The sequence below is a fragment of the Cololabis saira genome, chromosome 19 (genome assembly GCF_033807715.1).
Source record: "Cololabis saira isolate AMF1-May2022 chromosome 19, fColSai1.1, whole genome shotgun sequence".
NCBI classification, from domain to species: Eukaryota; Metazoa; Chordata; class Actinopteri; order Beloniformes; family Belonidae; genus Cololabis; species Cololabis saira.
Window position 1 is genome coordinate 37,107,004 of NC_084605.1, and position 19,905 is coordinate 37,126,908.

At 38.2% G+C, this 19,905-nt stretch overlaps 2 protein-coding genes across 2 annotated transcripts in view; both read right to left on the minus strand.

Annotated features, from left to right (window-relative positions):
- Positions 1–58: 58 nt before the first annotated feature.
- On the minus strand, positions 59–8,505 carry vps25 (vacuolar protein sorting 25 homolog). Its single transcript, XM_061707753.1, has 6 exons — positions 8,404–8,505; positions 4,542–4,687; positions 4,084–4,137; positions 3,891–3,979; positions 1,376–1,451; positions 59–856 (listed from the first exon to the last, which is right to left on the minus strand). Exons 1-6 carry the CDS (start codon positions 8,448–8,450, stop codon positions 744–746), a joined length of 525 nt encoding a protein of 174 aa, XP_061563737.1. The 5' UTR covers positions 8,451–8,505; the 3' UTR covers positions 59–743.
- A 2,535-nt stretch (positions 8,506–11,040) lies between these two features.
- arhgap27 (Rho GTPase activating protein 27) overlaps positions 11,041–19,905 on the minus strand; it is a 43,072-nt gene continuing 34,207 nt past the window's right edge. Inside the window, exons 14-18 of the mRNA XM_061709260.1 lie at positions 19,379–19,477; positions 19,203–19,280; positions 18,914–19,045; positions 18,689–18,794; positions 11,041–12,344 (exon numbers count right to left, since the gene is read on the minus strand). Coding sequence (XP_061565244.1) covers positions 12,167–12,344; positions 18,689–18,794; positions 18,914–19,045; positions 19,203–19,280; positions 19,379–19,477 — 593 coding nt within the window. The 3' untranslated portion in view covers positions 11,041–12,166. The remainder of the gene's footprint in view (positions 12,345–18,688; positions 18,795–18,913; positions 19,046–19,202; positions 19,281–19,378; positions 19,478–19,905) is intronic.

A 19,905-nucleotide genomic window follows, 5' to 3' on the forward strand; every position in this document is an offset into this window, starting at 1 on the left:
AAACACATTTCAGGACTATATATTTAAAAAAAGAAAAAGAAAAAGAGACAGATTTATCAAATGTCTTGTTTATTTTCCAAGAGGATATGAAAAAAAAGAGGCTGAATATAGACAGAGAGAATAATAACAGGAGAGTCACAGTAGCTACAGCTCAACAACAGGATGACAGCAATCTGTACATGTAGTCCAGTGTGTTGTTAAACTCGGCTGAGAGGAGCCAGAAATGGCTTCAAGTCTCTGTGGAGTTCCTCTTCTGGAAGCATTTCTTCGGAAAATAAAAAGTCCCCCTGGTGTTGTGTTCTGGGATTTCTTTGGGTATGTCTGGCTGAACAGTAGAGCAGCAGCCAAGCCAAGGTGCGGAGCTAATTATACACAGTTAGGTCGTTAATGAAGGAAATGAAAGCGTTAAGTTAAGACTGGTGGGGAAACGCTCCCCTAAAGTACTCAGACACGACAGGATTTAGTCCCCTGATAAGACTCATTGCATGTTTTAATAGCAACAAACGTGGCCTGTGACAGCTCTTTTCACAGCGTCACCTCAGGTGTATTTTCCCACAAACACTCACATAGGATAATGGTTCTTTTGCAGAGAGAGGAGGCTTTGAACCAGAAGGCAGCAACAACATTTACAGAACCAGCGTCCACTGGGCATTGAGGCGCCTTAAACGGTTGAATCTTAAAATTTGCCTGTAAGGTACGATACGAGGACTCCGAGATAGTATGTGTGTGATTCCAGCAGCACGTCAGAAGAATTTGACACCTTTTCCATCATCCATGGAGATGACTTCTGCTCTTCCCTCTGTTTGTAAAGCCTGCAACGAGCGCAGCAGCATCCACTCTTCTAGTCCATGAAACTCTGCACAAACAAATACATACTCAATTAATTCAATTTTATTTATATAGCGTCTATTACAACAGAAGTTGTCTCTAGGCGCTTTCCAGAGACCAGAACATGAACCCTGAGCAATTATTACATAAACATAACAAACAACGGCAGGTAAAAACTCCCCTAGTGGGAGAATTACAGGAATTACAGGACACGTAAAAAATGAGCACATCTCATTTAGACACAGTTGACCAAAAAACAGCATGAACACTCACAAGCGAAGTAAACAAAAACGATCTTATAAAAAAAAACATAAAGGACTGGTCCAGGAATGCAGTTAATTTAAATAATGGGACGGACAAAACCTGATTAAACCACATAAAAGGTCTGCAGCAAACATCAAGACATGCTGCATCACATTATGATCTAACTATCATGATGATGGACATTTTTCTCCAACTTTTTCCTGCTCTTCATATTAGCAGCGTTGACTCCACTGGGACAACAAAACAAAAGAATGATGTTAAAAAGCAATAAAAGACCTCGTACCTTCGCCCTCCGTGTCATCACCGTTGGACAGCTCATAAAGTGTAAACACAGAGTTGACCATGCCATTTTTGGAAACCTATAATATAAGAGAGAAGAATGAAAGAGCCTTTACTAGATACACAACTGAAATGCAGTTTGTTTTTTCTGACAAACAGCCTGTTCACCAATTTATTATTGTTGTTATTAATTCTGGAGGGTGAAAGACAAGAGTTTAAATACTTGACTTATGAAACAATGCATTAGAAAAACATATTTCTTTCATTTGAAGTGTTATTCACATATCGAAAAAAAACAAAAAATGTTTTAGTATTTTTCTAATTATGATATTTTTTTTACATCTATGAATAAATGGGGTCATTTTATTTTTTTTTTTTATCATTACAAAACAACATTTTTCATTGTTTTAATTACAGGGATGGTTCAGAGGCTTCAAATATGATACCTCAGGTTTTAAGGAGTTAAAGACAAATTTCATTAAATGGAATGAAAACATCATTACAGCAATGTGAGAATTTTCTATAAAAAAAAAACAAACACGAAATATGACATAAATGTCAACCAAAAAAAAAAAAGGATTTTAGGAGATTTAAGCTTGTAAAAATGTATGATTTCTGAGGTTTTTCATAAAACCTTTTAAGGTATAAACTATCCTCATATACCACCAGCACACCTTTTTAACACCATCCAACATTTAAAACACACCGAGGTCTGAGCTGAGAACACAGCTTGGTAGTTTTGCTGTAGGGGTTATTCAGATGTCACAAAGAACAACGTCAAAAGCTACATTCATCATCAAAGGTGTATATATTGTCTCTTTACACTTATAACATTTGTGACGTCTAACCACAGCCCTTATAACTCTTATTAACGTCACTGGTCATGCTCCAAATGGGCCTCATTTCACTTAAAATCACACATTTGTTATCAGACAACAGCAGTCAGTCAGTCATATAAAATTAGTCTTAGGTTTTATATAAAAATGATTCAAGAAGTGCCTGTTTATATATTCATCTTTATGACCCAAGGTGCCAAAAGATGGAAATCAGTGGATAAATACAGTTTATATTCTTGGCAACAGTTTAACATATTAAGGATATTTTCATGTTACTGGCTTACCTAACAATAACACATTAATGTCAATAAGGTAGGGAACAGAGACTGTGACTTTTTTACTGAGTCACTGATTGTCCAAAGACAAATTTCACACTGAACAAGCCTCTATGAGGGACAGCACACAGCAGGCAGGTAGATCTCCACAATATTCACCCTTTACTTTGCTGGCTTTAGTTTATGTAGTATTTATTTAACCAGTAAGGGCTTATGACATTTTCTTATTTTCTATTTTTGCAACACACGGAGCAACATACTACATTTGACAGCAGCAGAGATTCAGCACTTCCTTCCAGAGAGAATATGTTTACATTTTACAGTAGTTAGTGGTTCAACCTCGATCTCAGAGTTATACGTCATGTCCGTTTCAGTTTTTAACACTATATTGAATCTAATCCACTCTCTCCATCTTTATTACAATTTCAGCCTCAAATGATGTTGAAATTGGTGTCAAAACTTTGTGTTACCCACAGGCAACTAAACTTGGATGGAGCTGCAGAGGAGGAGTCTGGAGGAGGCTGCTACGATCTGGACCTGCTTATCTTTCTCTGCAGGTGTGGATGAGAAACATGCAGAACTAGACCACTCCAAATCAAGTGACAGGCGTGTGTTACATCCGTTTTTGAGTTGGCAGTGACACAGACACTTAAATAATGGGTTCAACAACAATGCCCCCCCCGTCCAGGGTCACTTGCTGCTGCTGCTGCTGCTGGATTTTTAGGTCTGGTTGGTCCAAGCTCCTCAATCAGCTTCTTTTCCTCCGGCGAACGCCTCGTGAAATTATTATTTAGTAATGAAACAACCGAATGTAGTTTTTCTGCTGCCGTTGTCTCCTGTCTTGTCGTTGTGACTCCGTTTGTAGCGAGTGACAGATTCAGTTGCGCGTCTACACTGTGACTGTGAGGGGTGTGACTTTGATTGACAGCTCATGAATCAATCAGATTGGATGAAGAATGACAGAAAACACGCTGATTGGCCACGGAGGAGAGTCTTTGAGTAACCAATTAGAGACCAGCATGAAGTCACATGGAAGAAAAGTTTAAGAACATAAAATACACACTCATTTGGCCGTTGAAACCTATGTATTTCAGTCTGCACAAAAAACAACTGAATAAACCCAGTATGGGATGGGATGGCTTGAAAAATTAAGTCAGACACATTTTATGAGTGCACAGATGTGATCATTACTTTTTATTACGTAATTTATGTGAACTGTGTCTATATTTTTTCCTGTAATTTAAATGGGGATGGCACCCTAGCGCCCCCTATGGGGCCCCCTATTGACAAGCCGCCACTGGTTATTAGTATAATATTAAAATGCAACAGAAGTAATATTAAGCTCTTGGTGCTTCAAACAACACATCTGCCCCCACAAATGAGCAACAGGGTACCGTTCATAACTTACCCACTGGTATATCAACTTGGCCCATTCCTCTGGTCGTCTCCACATGACTAAACAACGAGACTTATTTTTATCCAACCACTCGAGGTTGCCTGAAATCACAGAATGCCAATATTATTACTGCTGAAGTTGGCATTGACACCATAGATCAGTATTTTTGATCTAAAAAGAAAAATATAGGCAGACTAAGATTTACCTTTTTTCCTCAGCTCCTCAAACACAATTTGAATCGCTTCCATTGACAGTTTTCCTGTAATTCCATTAAGGGCAAACTAGATATATATGTTTTATATGCCAAGCTTCAGTCCAGAGGGAAATCTCAAAATGACCAGAATTAATTTAATCAAGGCAGGATAGCACAGAGATATAAGGGGCAGCAACAGAGGTGGCAGTGTCCTAATAAGCCTGTAAAACAGACAGTCTCGGTAATGTGTGTCAACATTAATATCCTGTGTGTGGAATTATATATCCCATAAAAGGAAGGAGGCAATAAACTGCTCAGTAGTGATCTAAATATAACCATTCTGCCACCAGAGACAGTAAACACTTACTTTTCAAGCAACAGTTCAGAAAGATGCTGGATCAAGCTCTTTAAAGGTTTATAAAATAAAGATTCTGGACTTTGACTGTATAGCATTTGGACTTTCAGGATACGTTCTATCTTCTTGTTGTTAAACACGGGGCTTTCCTGCGCCTCCATGACATCCAGGGTGTAGAGCTTGTGATGGCGGCAGTACGACAGGGCCAGGGAACACCAGGCCGCCAGCTGTTTCTGTCTCGTGTCGGCATTGGGCTGTAGCCTGTCCACAGGAAGATAAGCAGAAATGTCAAGTATGTACACGGTAGTATCAACACTACTCAAACTGTTTCTGAAGCATGTGGATTTTAAAAGGAGAAACACTGAAGCACTTCTAGTGTGGTAAGTTTCATAAAGAACATATGCAGGGGAATGCACATTTCGGAACAATTATCGAAATAATAATGTGTGTATATACAGGACTGTCTCAGAAAATTAGAATATTGTGATTTTCTGTAATGCAATTACAAAAACAAAAATGTCATACATTCTGGATTCATTACAAATCAACTGAAATATTGCAAGTCTTTTATTATTTTAATATTGCTGATCATGGTTTACAGCTTAAGAAAACTCAAATATCCTATCTAAAAAAATTTGAATATTCTGGGAATCTTAATCTTAAACTATAAACCATAATCAGCCATATTAAAATAATAAAAGGCTTGCAATATTTCAGTTGATTGTAATTGAATTTTTTTTTAATTTTTTTTATTTTTTTTTTTTTAAATTGCATTACAGAAAATAAAGAACTTTGTCACAATATTCTAATTTTCTGAGACAGTCCTGTAGTGTGAGAATTTAATTTTGTTATTATACATAATTAAAACTATACTTTTAATAGCCTTTTATAGTTTTTAGACTGTTTGCAGAGTAAGGCAGCCGACCCAGCCAGGCTGCTGAAGGCCGGGGCTGCAGAGTTGTCTGAGCCCCTGCAGCAGCATCACATCTCCAACCAGCTCCCAGCCCTCCAGAGCACATCCTGTATCATCCCCATATCAAAGACGGGACGACCCGGTGACCTGAAGGACTTCAGACCTGCGGTCCTCACCTCCCATCTGACCAAGACTCTGGAGCGGCTGCTTCTGCACATCATAACACTTCATGTGCAGCAGGAGCCCTTCAGTTTGGCTACCAGAGGAATGTGGGAGTAGAGGATGTCACGCCGTGCTGGACCTCCTGCACCGTACCCACACATTCCTCAACAGGGAGATAGTATTTTAGTTTTTATTGTATTTCATCTCACTGCACTCTCTCACTTTTAGCTGTGACTGTGTTATGTGGCAGCGAGCAGCTGAACAACTGAATTTCCCTCTGGGATTAATAAAGTACCTATCTATCTATCTCTTATAAAAAAAACTGGCGTGCTGGTTTTTGAAAAAGACAGTGAAAGCTACTAGTTACTCAAATGTCATCTAAAATGGTTGCATAACTAACATAACATTTATACTAAACATCTCTGCAGTGGGGAGTGTAGATAAGAGGTGAAGGAGAGGCCGGCAGGGTGAGGTGGGTGAAGAAGAGTATTTGAATTTATCCATGCCAGAGAGTAAAAGGATATGGTTTAAAAGAATGAAAAGCTTGCCAGACGGGCAATTCTGTTGAGGTGGAGGATGCTGCTCCGCCCACCCACGCTCAGTGGGTGATGGATATTATGTCCTGCTTAAATCTGGAAAAAATATACTATTCCATCCATAACTTTAAAGAAAAATTCATAGGGTGTGGGGGCCTTTTTTGGAACACAATTTTCAGATCAGTAGCACCATCCCTACTTAAATCCCCTTAATATTATCATTATTATTATTTCCTTTTTTAAATATATTCAGAGATAGGTTTCCTTTCCTTCATATGTATTTTCTACTGCTCACTTCGTTACGCTCCTGGAACTGAAACCTGACTTCCAGCTACTGTTTTTTTACTGCTCCAGGAATGATGTACTGACTACTGTTATAAAGTATTTATCTTTGATGTGTAAACTGGCTTGTTGGGATATGTGGGGGGGGGGGAGGGCTAGAATGGGGGCTTGGATGCCTGAGCATTTCACACTTCTGCCATGTCTCTGTATGTGCATCTGCTATTGTGGGGGAAAAAAATCAATAAAAATATGTTTGAGAAAAAAAGAATGAAAAGGCTGCACTTCTCCGTGGCTTGGAGACAGTAGTACAGACCAAGAGTCCAGAAGCAGAGCTGGAGGTAGCAGAGTTGAGAGTGTCTTCGGAAGTGATAAGATGGATAAGATCAGTGGAACTGCATGTATGAGACTGGACATATAAGAGGAGGGTTGGTGTACAGGGGTAGGATGCAGCAGATGGAGCCGTCGGGCAGGAGAAAAAGTGGAACACCAAAGAGAAGACTTTGTAATATGGTGAGAGAGGATAAGCACTTGTTTGAGATCACAGAGGACAATTCAGAAGACGAGGAGTAAGATGGAAACGAATGATAAGCTGAGGTGACCCCTAAAGGGAAAAGCTGAAAGGAAAAGAGAAAAAAATCCCTGCATTATCCTAACTTGTAACAACCTTGTAAATCGGTGTACAGAAAAACCCAAATATAAAGAGGTTAACTCATTGAATATGATATTCCTAATTACTTGTGTCATCTTACATTTTCTCATTAAGACTCAATATTTATTTCAGTGCCCAAAAAATGTAAACCTGAATGTTAAGTATGAGGTTAATGTTTATCATTTTCGAAAAATGTCATGTGTTCACTATTCAATAAGACTTTTTATCAATTTAATAATCCCCAGGAGGAAATTGTGAAACTACTGAAGCTAAAGTCTGGTGAAAAGATGAGTTAATGCAGGACTTTAAAATATATATTACTCACAAGCAGTGTTAATACGACAGAGTATTAGGGCCAAACTAAGACAAAAAAAATGGAAATTATGAGAATAAAGTCATAATAATGTGAGAATAAAGTCCTTAAATTACGAGAATAAAGTCATATTACGAGAATAAAGTCGTAATATTTTGAGAATAAAGTCGTAATATTTTGAGAATAAAGTCGTAATATTAAATATATTATAAAAATATAAATATAACTTCACAAGATGCTCAATATTCCTCATTTTAACACAAGGAGAAGATGCTCTTCCTGTTAGAGTTCTCATAAATTATATTCTCATAATATTACGACTTTATTCTCATAATGTTACGACTTTGTTCTCGTAATGTTACTATTTTATTCTCGTAATGTTACTACTTTATTCTCAAAATATTATGACTTTATTCTATTACGACTTTATTCTCGTAATTTCCTATTTTTCTTTGTCTTAGTTTGGCCCTAATACTCCGTCGTAGTGTTAATGTATTTAACATGATGATTGATATTTTGGGAATGCTTAGAGATTCAAGATTTCTGCCGAATAAAATATACATTATCTTGAATTATTCTAAATCTCTAACTGATTGACCACATTTAAAAAATTTTTTTCATAAATTGAATTTCTCACCTACTTATACTACATTTACCATCTTAATCTCGATAAAATACAAATTACACAGCAAAAACTGTGCTTGTGATGCTCATTGTATTTACTTGCTGTTTCAACTTTGCCTCAAAGCTTTCAGCCCTGAATATTTCTTGTTATTGTCCAGAACATTTAATAAAGCAGGAACATAATATTTACTGATGACAGTGTTTATAAGGAGCTACGAGCCTAAACCAGTGAATACGAGCTGAAAACACGCCCTATCAAACCAGCCAGTGCATTATTTCCATGTCTTTATTGCAGAATAAGAGTCTTAATGATCCGTTTGAACACTTTGATAAAAGCTGAGATTGATCCACTTCCTTAGCATCATTTAGCCGGTTAGTCTGCTAACGTGAACTAACCGGAAAATCAGCGCAAAGCAGTTGATTTACGGAAACGCGTGGAGGTTAAAGGAGCACGGATTAACGCTCTTGCTGAAATGTCTTTCATACGAAGGGACTCACGTGAAAAACGGGGGGAAACTGTACTGCCAGGGAAACTCAAACGGCATCGCAGCTGATGTGGAGACAACACAGGTGACAGCTCCGGAAGCGCGTCCGCCGCTCAAATAGTTCCGACGAGCAGCAGAGTCCGAGGAGGAACGAATGAAGGGATGAATTAACAGAAATACAGGACTGTCTCAGAAAATTAGAATATTGTGATTTTCTGTAATGCAATTACAAAAACGTCATACATTCTGGATTCATTACACAACTGAAATATTGCAAGCCTTTTATTATTTTAATATTGATGATCATGGCTTACAGCTTAAGAAAACTCAAATATCCCATCTCAAAAAATTAAAATATTCTGGGAATCTTAATCTTAAACTGTAAACCATAATCAGCAATATTAAAATAATAAAAGGCTTGCAATATTTCAGTTGATTTGTAATGAATCCAGAATGTATGACATTTGTTGTTTTTTTTTTTTTTTTTTTTTTTTTTTTTTTTAAATTGCATTACAGAAAATAAAGAACTTTATCACAATATTCTAATTTTCTGAGACAGTCCTGTACAGGTGTGAAAAAGTGTTTAACCCCTTCCTGATTTCTTTTTTTTTTTTTTGCATGTTTGTCATACTTAAATGTTTCAGATCAAACAAATTTAAATACTAGACAAAGATAACACAAAATGCAGTTTTTAAATGAAGGTTTTTATTATTACAGGGAAAGAAAAATCCAAACCTACATGGCCCTTTGTGAAAAAGTGATTGCCACCTAAACCTAATAACTGTCTTTTACAGCTGTGGACGAATTCTGGTCCACTCATCTTTGCAGAATTGCTGTAATTCAGCCACATTGGAGGGTTTTTGAGGATGAACCTCATTTTTAAGGTCATGCATCTCAATGGGATTCAGGTCGGGACTTTGACTAGGCCACTCCAAAGTCTTCATTTAGTTTTCTTAAACCATTCAGAGGTTGTACTTGCTGGTGTGTTTTGGATCATTGTCCTGCTGCAGAACCCGAGTGTCTTCAGTTTGAGGGCACGAACAGATGGCCGGACATTCTCCTTCAGGATGTTTTGGTAGACAGCAGAATTCATGGTTCCATTTACCACAGCAAGTCTTCCAGGTCCTGAAGCAGCAGAACAGCCCAGACCATCACACCACCACCACCACCATGTTTTACTGTTGCTAGGATGTTGATGTCTGAAATGCCCTGTTACTTTTACACCAGATGTAATGGGACATACAACTTCCAAAAAGTTCAACTTTTGTCTTGTCAGTCCACAGAGTATTTCCCCAAAAGTCTTGGGGATCATCAAGATGTTTTCTGGCTAAACTGAGACAAGCCTTTATGTTCTTTTTACTCAGCAGTGGTTTAGGTCTTGGAACTCTGCCATGCAGACATTTCTGCCCCGTCTCTTTCTTATGGTGGAGTCATGAACACTGACCTTAACTGAGGCAGGTGAGGTCTGCAGGTCTCTGGATGTTCTGGGGTCTTTTGTGACTCTTGGATGAGCCGTCGCTGCTCTTGGGGTCATTTTGGTCGGTTCCTCCTGGGAAGGTTCACCACTCTTCCATGTTTTCTCCATTTGTGGATAACGGCTCTCACTGTGGTTCGCTGGAGTCCCAAAGCTTTAGAAATGGCTTTGGAACCTTTTCCAGACTGATAGATCTCAATGACTTTGCTTCTCATTTGTTCCTGAATGTATTTCGATCGCAGCATGATGTCTAGCTGTTGAGGATCTTTTGGTCTGCTTCACTTTGTCAGGCAGGTCCTATTTACAGTAAGTGATTTCTTGATTGAGAACAGCTGTGTCAGTAATCAGGCCTGGGTGTGGCTGGAGAAATTGAACTCAGCTTTCCAAAGATGTGATAAACCACAGATAATTTACATTTTAACAGGGGGCGGGGCAATCACTTTCTCACACAGGGCCATGTAGGTTTGAATTTTTTTTCCCCTTAATAATAAAAACCTTCATTTAAAAACTGCATTTTGTGTTTACTTGTGTTATCTTTGTCTAATATTTACATTTGTTTGATGATCTGAAACATTTAAGTATGACAATTGCATGCAAAAAAATAAGAAATCAGGAAGGGAAGGGGCAAACACCTTTTCACACAACTGTATATTCAGTAATTAAATACAATCGTTTAATGAATGAATATTCAAGGAGTCTTGAAAGAGATATTATAAATCTCAAGAGTTTCTTCCTCCGGTTTAATAAAGGTTAATAATTACAAAAATATCTAATCAAAAAAGAATCTCTAATAGAGTAGGTAATATGTTCATCTTTTCTAAAACAGCACATGTAATCAAGTAAATCTTAAATGTGATACAGTTTGGTGAATATGCTATTCCAATAATTGTAATTCATATCAATAAGAATATAACCAAATAGACTTCTAACAGTATCAGTATAATTAATAGTTTAACAGTAATATAAAATGAGCAAAAATAGCATCCAGGAAGTGGCTAATGTATCTAAACTACTAGTGTTTTAATAGTGTATGTACATTTGTATGAGTTTGTTAGAAAAAAAATCTTCTTGGTAGAGCGTTTGCTTCTTTGCTTTACTTTTTATGATACTGTAAAATTGTACCTTCTTGTAAAGGATGACTTGTCTGAGTATCTGTCTTGTCTGCACTCTTACATGTACAATTGATGGATTTTACACAATGTCCTATTGGAAAGAATGAATAATACATTTTTTTAAACAAAGTTATTTTATTTTAGAAGAACTTGTGCATTTTCACCAACTTTCAGCATAAATCGCCCATTTATTAATATTTACAGGACATATATTTTTACTATCATCCACCTTTCTGGTTCATTGTCTGATATTATTTCAAACTGTTAGAAACTGATTTGCTAGTTTATAATCCTATTGCGAGGTTATACGATTTTCTTCAAGTACAGAATAACAGAATAAACCGCGTTTTTACAATTCAGTGAAACATAATCTACAGGCTGCACAAGTATTCTACATCACTGTCCACTTTATTACAGCAATGCACTTGTATTAATAGTGATATTTTATACATTTCTATATTACAATACAATTTATGGGTAAGAGAAGGGCTGTAAAGAAAAAACAATCTTAGAAAACAGCTTCAGTTATTGCAATAAGTGATGTACAGTAACATCAGAACAAAAATGTTGAAAAGTTTTAAAACATTCTAAAATAAAGACAGAAGTAGTCATTGACCATGTCCTTAAGACAGCATTAATGCATTCGTACAGCTTTATAGCTTATAAGCTTATAGGTTATTTACACTGCGATTTAGAAAAACTAAAACAAAGATACAAAACAGAGAGAAAAAAAAACTAAATTCCAGAAAGTGGCTCATGAGATTTTAACATCTTGAATCTCAAGGAATAAGAGCAGTTTTTGATACAGTTCTTCCTTTACCGAAGAAACAGGACTAGCTCCGCAGGTTTTTTTGTTTTTACAGAAGAAACCGAACCACACCTGCCAACGCCTGTGTGTTTCAGCGTCCACTCCTACAATACTGCCAAAGATAGTTTTAATCGCGTAGGCCTCCAGTGGAGAAAATCCAGACAAAACAGCAGTTTAAAATGCTTCAAATGTTTTCAGCAAAGATAACGTGGAAGATGACTTATCTTCAGAAGGTCCCTTGAACTTACTTTTACAAGAAAAGTTTAATTTCATATGGTGCACAGAAGCTGCTGATGTGCATGCAAAGATAAACCTAGCACTGTGAATAACTCAAGCACATTCATGTCTGTCCAGGTTCTCGCTGGAGGCTTTTGTGACGGCTTTAGCTGGAGTGGAAGAGCCGCCCGTATTCGTTCAGGATGAACTCCACTATCTGGTTCTGAAAGACCATGTTCATGGTGATGTTTGATGACTCCATCTCCGGACGAAGGAGCGTCGGGCCGAACACAATAGCCACGTTCTGTACGGTCATGCGATTATCCTCCCCGTACTGAATGAGCCTGTCAAAGAGATGAAGTACTCATTAACTTTGAGTTTGAGTTTGAGTTTATTTCGATCAGCAATCCAAAAAAAAAAAAAGTCCTTCCAACAAAACAAGAAAAGGTACATAAGTCTGAGCGAAAGGGTTTGGGCTGAAGCTAACGAGCTTATAGATGCCTTAACCTTTATACCATCAAATCATAGCATACGTATATACAGTACACACACATACACATTGATACATTCATGCATCTACACCCATATACAGCGCACATACTCATATACACATCGATTTTCATACGTACACACATACCTACCACCTATACATATAAATACACATACACAGCTAATACCAAACATACAGTAATACCAGAGATTCAGTTCAATTTCCCCCTAAATCGTGATTATATACCATCATGTCTATACATATCCAGAGTATTGTTTTTAAATTCTTTTTTGAATTGCGCAATATTTGTACTTTCTTACTTACTTTGTGTTTGTTGTCAGGTAACTTATTCCACACTTCACCCCATGGACAGATACACACATGCTTTTCAGAGTAGTATGTACAATCGGTTGTTTGAAATTCCATCTCCCTCTTAGCTCATATCCTCCTTCTCTATCACTAAACATTTTTGTATATTACCAGGAAGTAAATTATTTCGTGCTTTTCTACAAAATTTGAGTGGTTTTGTACTCAACCAAATCCCAAAACTTCAGTGTCTGTGATTTTAAAAACAGAGGATTTGTGTGTTCATGATATCCTACATTATTTACTATTCTTATTGCTCTCTTTTGCATGTTGTATATTGTCTGTAGGTTGCTTCTGTAGGTGTTCCCCCATAATTCAACACTTTAAACGTGAATATTCCTAACAACACTGATGAAACATGTTCTGATCATTTACATTATTTCCTCAAGTTTTCCTTTCAGGTATGTGAGACATTATAGTTGTTTTTTTTTAAAAAACAAGACAAAAACAAAATTTAAGTTGCAGTCGGTAGTTGTATTTTTGTCGTATTTGCTGAAATCTGATGATATTACATAAATAAACCATGTGATGAGAAAAAAAAAGTCCTCCTTTGGCATGACCTGCAGGATGCAATGCATTTTACAAGTTTCCCCTGCTGCCCCCACACAACCCCCCCTCACCCACTCCCCTCCAGCTCTACGCTTCAAACAAATATTCACTTGCAACGGTTATTCAGGGTTTATGGTTTATAAAAATCAACCTTCATCTCTTACATTATTGATTTATTCTCAGGTATCTGTTCTCTGCCGCCTCTGGTTTCCGTAGTAACGTAACTTACTTAAGCATTTCAGGTCACATGCATACGGTCAGAGAGCCGGTGCACTCCTGATGTGAGCCTGATGTGCAACAGCCCAGCAACATTACACAAGTAGAAAGCACAACACCGTGGACAACGGTGACACTATCTGAGGTTTAGACTCCTGAGTTACCTAAAACAGACATAGGAGCCTCTAAACGCTATTGGACAGTCGTTTGCACCTGTGCTTCAACCTGAGCTGAAGATTAGCTTGATCTAAGCTGCTGTGTCCTTAAAAATGGGACACTAAAAGTCTATGCAAGGCTGGACTATTTTTTTATGTTTAATGTGGACAGATTTAAGATAAAAGGATGTGAGGTACTAACGAGGGATTTATCTGATCACAGTCCCGTCTCTATATCAATACATGTGGCTAGGAAATCACGCAACACATTGTGGAAACTTAATTCGCACATACTTAATGACCCGACCATAGTATCCAAAATTAAGGAAAACATTAAAGAATTTCTAGAAATTAACGACACAGGGGACGTGTCACCAGCCATCCTATGGGATACGCTCAAAGCGGTAATGAGAGGTAGACTGATCTCTATTTCCTCTTACCTGAAGAGAATTAAAGGACAAAAACTAAAAGACCTACAGGTAAATCTGAAGCTGAAACAGCGGGAAGATATCAACAATCCGAACCCCACTATAAAACAGGAAATTAGGAAATTACAGGGTGAAATCGACGACATTTACACGCAAGAGGCCCAAAAGAATTTAATCTTTTTAAGACAGAGATATTATGAGATAGGAGGAAAATCGGCGAAATACCTGGCCTATAAATTGCGCAAACAACAGGAGGAAAGCGCAATATATAAGATTAAGAACCCTAAAACTATGATGTTGGAAACAAAAATTGAGAAGATTCAGGAATGTTTTGAGGTTTTTTACAGGGATTTATACTCACAACCTAACGTGTCTGAGGAGAACACCATCAATGTTTTTCTTAACTCTTTAGATCTACCCTCACTCCTGGACCCCCAAAATGAGGATTTAATAAAACCAATCTCAGCAGAGGAAATTAATACAGCCATCAACAGGCTAAAATCAGGAAAAGCAGTCGGGCCAGATGGGTACAATTCTCATTGGTATCGTAACCTAAGGACAGAATTAATCCCATTACTTCAAAAGACATTTAATTTTGTCCTGCAGGAGGGAATAATCCCGCCCTCCTGGAGGGAGGCAACCATTTCTGTTATCCCGAAAGAGGGGAAGGATAGACAGGAATGTGGAAATTATCGCCCAATTAGTGTCCTCAATCTGGATTATAAATTATTCACCTCTATTTTTGCTCGTAGATTGGAGACGCTGCTGCCTGAACTAGTCAATCTAGATCAGACTGGCTTTATTCATCATAGACAAACATCAGACAACATCAGAAGAATATTACATATCCTAGGAAAAATACAAGAGGACAAAATTCAAGCTATTATAGGGAGTTTGGATGCGCAGAAAGCTTTTGACTCCGTAATTTGGGCTTTCTTGTACAAAACCATGAGAAAGTTTGGTTTCCATGATAAGTTTATCAGAGTGATTCAGGCGCTATATGATAAACCCTCAGCCCGTATCAAAGTCAATGGAGATCTATCTGGGTCTTTCAACTTGTATCGGGGGTGTAGACAGGGTTGTGCAATTTCGCCGCTCCTTTTTGATCTGTTCATAGAAGTATTAGGCCAATCAATAAGACAAAATGTAAATATCAAGGGTATTGTAATGTCAGGAGTTGAACACAAGGTGGCAATGTTTGCAGATGACGTGCTGGTCTGCCTGGGGGAGCCAGAAGGTTCATTTAATGAATTAATGTCCACGTTGTCTGATTTTGGTAAATTATCTGGCTACAAAGTTAATATTTCAAAAACTCAGGTGATGACATTAAACTATATAGTCCCTGCGACTTTACGTAGGAAATTTAAGGTAAATTGGAAAAATGAGATCATTAAATATCTAGGTGTACACTTAACTAAGGATCTTTCAGGACTCTTCCGGGCAAACTATGTACCAATATCCTCGAAAATAAAAGCAGATCTGCATAGATGGAATCTGGTGCCCTTTCTGAGCCTTAGCTCAAGAATAAGCGCAGTAAAAATGAGTGTACTCCCCCGACTACTTTACTTGTTTAGGAACTTGCCTGTAGAGGTGAGTGAAACTCAGTTTAGGGAATGGGATAAATGGATCTCCAGATTTGTTTGGCAGGGCCGGAAACCGAGAATTAAATATGCCACCCTTCAACTTCACAAGGATTCTGGGGGGATGGGTCTCCCTTGTCTAAAGAATTATTATTATGCTGCTCAAATAGCTCCTCTACTATATTGGAGTAATGGAACATATGCGGCTAAGTGGAAGGAGCTGGAGTCTAATCTAGTAGATCCATTCCCCATTCAAGCTGTGTTGGCGGATGAGGGTATAATGTGTCAGTTACAAAAGCTGGGGAACCCATGGCTGAACCACACGTTTCAAGTCTGGCAGAAGGTGATTAATATGAGCAATATACATAGAATGTTGAGAATGTTCAGATGGTTTGCGTTTGATTCTGATTTTTCCCCCAACAGGCATGATTCTAGCTTCAAATCGTGGACAATGTATGGTTTTACAACATTTCTCTCACTCACTCATAAGAACACTGTATTCAGCTTTGAGGTTTTACAGGATAAACATGGCTTACAACGAAATGATTTCCATAGATATCTGCAACTACGATCTTATATTGATCGTGAATGTAAAATGACAGGTCTCTCAGATGTCGAATTAGAATTTTACCACATTTTGAAAAATGCCATGACAATGACTCCAGCCAACTCCATCTCCAAGCTGTACACAGCTATATCCCATGCCAATAATAGCGACACTCTTTACATCAAAGCTAAATGGGAAAGGGAAGCAAGGATTGACATTTCTGAGGAGACTTGGAGCAATATCTGGTCCTTCCAATGGACAACATCTAGCTCCATGGACTGGAGAGAGCATTGTTGGAAGAATATCATTAGATATTTCAAGACACCGTATCAGGAGAAATACAAAGGGGCAAATTTGCCATGTTGGAGACAATGTGGCTCGACTGTGGCTAACCACTATCACATTTTTTGGGACTGCCCCAAGCTGAAGGTGTTCTGGAGGGGTATTCAGGCTTCAGTAAGCACAGTTTTTAACATTCAGTTTCCTCTGAGTTTTGACGTGTTATATCTAGGTCATGTTACTGTTTTGGAATGTAGGCGAGAGATAAAATTGCTGCAATTGCTCTTGGTGGCGAGTAAGAAAGCAATAACCAGGAGATGGTTAACTCCGACCCCACCTACTCTAGAAGACTGGATCGGTATCACCTTAGAGATATTCAGGATGGAAAAGCTGACCTTCCAACTAAAAGCACAACGGGACATGTTCTATAAGATTTGGAATAACTGGATTGTATTTATCACCCCCATGAGAGCAGATTTTGTTTGATTTCACTGGTAATATGTATTTCATTGTTTTGACCTCGACTGGGTTTTATGTTTGGTTCAACACAGCAGCGGCAGGTGACCTCCTTTCTGTTCATAGTTCATGTAAACGTTAATTTTTGTGACTTAAACTAACAAAACCGGAAGGACATTCATTTTCATTTGATTGAGTGTTGCTGTATCGTTTTATTTATTGTCCTTTCCAAATAAAGAAACAATTTAAAAAAAAAAAAAAAAATGGGACACTAATCATGGTTGTGTATTTTTGTGTTTTCCGCTATAAGCTATAACTCGCTATAACCTTCAGATTTCTGTAGCTCATCAGGGCGACGGGGATTTCCTTCATATCTTTTCAGCCTCTTAAACAGTCAGTGCACGTCAGTAGTTATAGTTCAAGCACAAAGCCTCACTTCAGCTCCTTTTCAAGAACTGAATGATGATGACATTCAACACATGCCCTTCATTTATTACAGCGAATGACTGTCCGTTTCTGGCAGCTGTGAAATCAGTTTTGTACGCAGGATTAATGGTGACGTGGTAGGATGCTTCCAGTTTCAGGTCCTACTGTGGATAGGGTGAACATGAGCGTGATATAGGGGTGGGCAAAAATATCGATATGGCAATATATTGTGATACTTTGCCGGCCGATTCGGTATTAAAAATTTTAATATAGATTTTTTTTTAATTTTAAATAATAAATCATGTTTCAGATGGGTTGTAAATCCAGTACGACTTTATTGTATACCTGGTCTTAAATAATACTGTTAATGTTCATTTCCATCCATCCATATCCCCACTTTATCCTTTGCAGGGTGACGGGGGTCTGCTGGAGCCTATCCCAGCTCATTACAGGTGAGAGGCAGGTTCACCTGGACAGGTCACCAGTCAATCACAGGGCCATATATAGAGACAGACAACCAGACACACTCACACTCACACTCACACTTAACGGCAATTTAGAATGACCAATTAACCTAATATGCATGTTTTTGGACTGTGGGAGGAAGCCGGAGTACCCGGAGAGAACCCACGCAAGCACGGGGAGAACATGCAAACTCCTATGTAATGTTCATTTCATATGATGTAAATAACATGAAAAACATATGCAAAGATGTTGTAACTTTAGCTTGTAAAGTTACAATAAAATAGCATGGATAATTTGAATTACCTTTTTTTGACTCAGTTTGTCCCATGAATTATCACTAGAATCTGATGTACGTGCAACTCAGATTTGAAGATGTGTAATGCCCTTTACAGTTTTCAGCAAACTATGTATAACATCGCAATATATCGCAAAATTTGGATTTCACAATGTCGTATCGTATCGTGACTCAAGTATCCTGATGTGTATCGTATCGTAAGGTCCTTGGCAATACCCACCCCTAGAATGATGTGTTTTAGTGTAGGTAGCACAGTGTAATTTGCCACATGACAATGCTGCAATATGTGCTTTAATGCTGTATTTTATGAAATGTTGAGATCTTTTGTTGCACTTTCTATAAACTAATTTTGTGAAATGTTGCACTTATTTTCCACTGTGCATTATGGGGGGAAAAAACTAACTTTAAAAGATAGAGGTAAAAGGAATATGCAAACCTGTGTAGATGCCCAAAAAGCAGCTTCATTGTGTCGTGGTTTGCATGAGGAAGTGATTTGACCAGTTCATAAATGCAGGACAGTTTTAGGTTATAATCAGGAATCCCTGGAAAAGCAGAGTAGAAGGGAAGGATCAGAAGCAAAAACATTAGTACCTAATACAAGTTTATCTACTGATTATTTTCTGTCAAAATTAGATTCATGGATTTGAGAAAAAGTGCTCACTGATGGCCGTGATGAACTTGTTAAAGTGGCTGAAGGGAAAAAGCGGCTCCGGAAGTTCTCGGAAAAATAACTTGAGCGCTCCGGTGATGACGTGCACGTCTTCCCACTGACCGTCCTCCAGGTCCAGTTCCTCTGTGTCAACACAAAAGGTACATGAGCCATTACGTGCACAGCAGGGGGCGCTGTTGGATAAGCTCAGAGAGGCCAGGAGCCTCCAGGGAACTTTTCTGAACAGAGAAAATGAATCAATTCAACAGAAATGAGTTTGTTGAAAACTAACTGACGTTACCGTGATCAGCCTTGTAGCGTAGCTTCTGAATGACGGCCAGGTTCCCGCTGACTCTGTACAAGCCGTCAATGTCTAAACCTGTTCATCAACACATCAGCACCTTTGGGTCAGCTGCAAATCTTGTGCACAGAAAGAAAACACTTAACCATCGCTGTGACATAAACAGAGTATGTTACCTCTCTTCTCCACTGCTCTGACACATTTTTCCACAAAGCTGGGAACCGTGCTCTTCTCCTGTACACATAGCGTGGCCAGATGACAACCAAACACATTTTCTGCAGGAAACAAGACCGTTATTAGTGTTGGAGTCATACAGGAGCACTGGGGATAACAACAACTGAGATGACGTGATGAGTAAAGCCGGCGAGTGGGTGTGATAAATATAAACACAGCTCAACACTTCCTGTCTCATTTTCACACAGCTCACACCTGCTTCTCTTCCTTTTGACTTAATATTTCATACATAGACGGAGGCATCAGCACTCAATTCCTGGTAGGAAGGAAATACGTTATAGATTTCTATTGTTTTACTCTTATATACTTAAAGCTAGGGTCTACGATCTTGAGTTTTAAAAAAAAAAAGACACCTACTCCCCACACAAACTCCCTCCCCCTGTACAACGCGGGGCAAATACAACGCAGAGCCGTGTGTGTTGGTGTTTGTTCATGTCTGCGTGAGAAAACCAAGAAAACACCAAGATAC

What these genes read in the sequence shown, in the direction of transcription:
- vps25 (XM_061707753.1), bottom strand. Translation starts at nt 8,450, where the DNA reads ATGCCGTTTGAGTTTCCCTGGCAGTACAGTTTCCCCCCGTTTTTCAC. An exon ending in AGTTTCCCCCCGTTTTTCAC is followed by an intron (nt 4,688 to 8,403) that starts GTGAGTCCCTTC and finishes TCCTGTGGACAG; the next exon opens with GCTACAGCCCAATGCCGACA. An exon ending in TGAGGAGCTGAGGAAAAAAG is followed by an intron (nt 3,980 to 4,083) that starts GTAAATCTTAGT and finishes CTGTGATTTCAG; the next exon opens with GCAACCTCGAGTGGTTGGAT.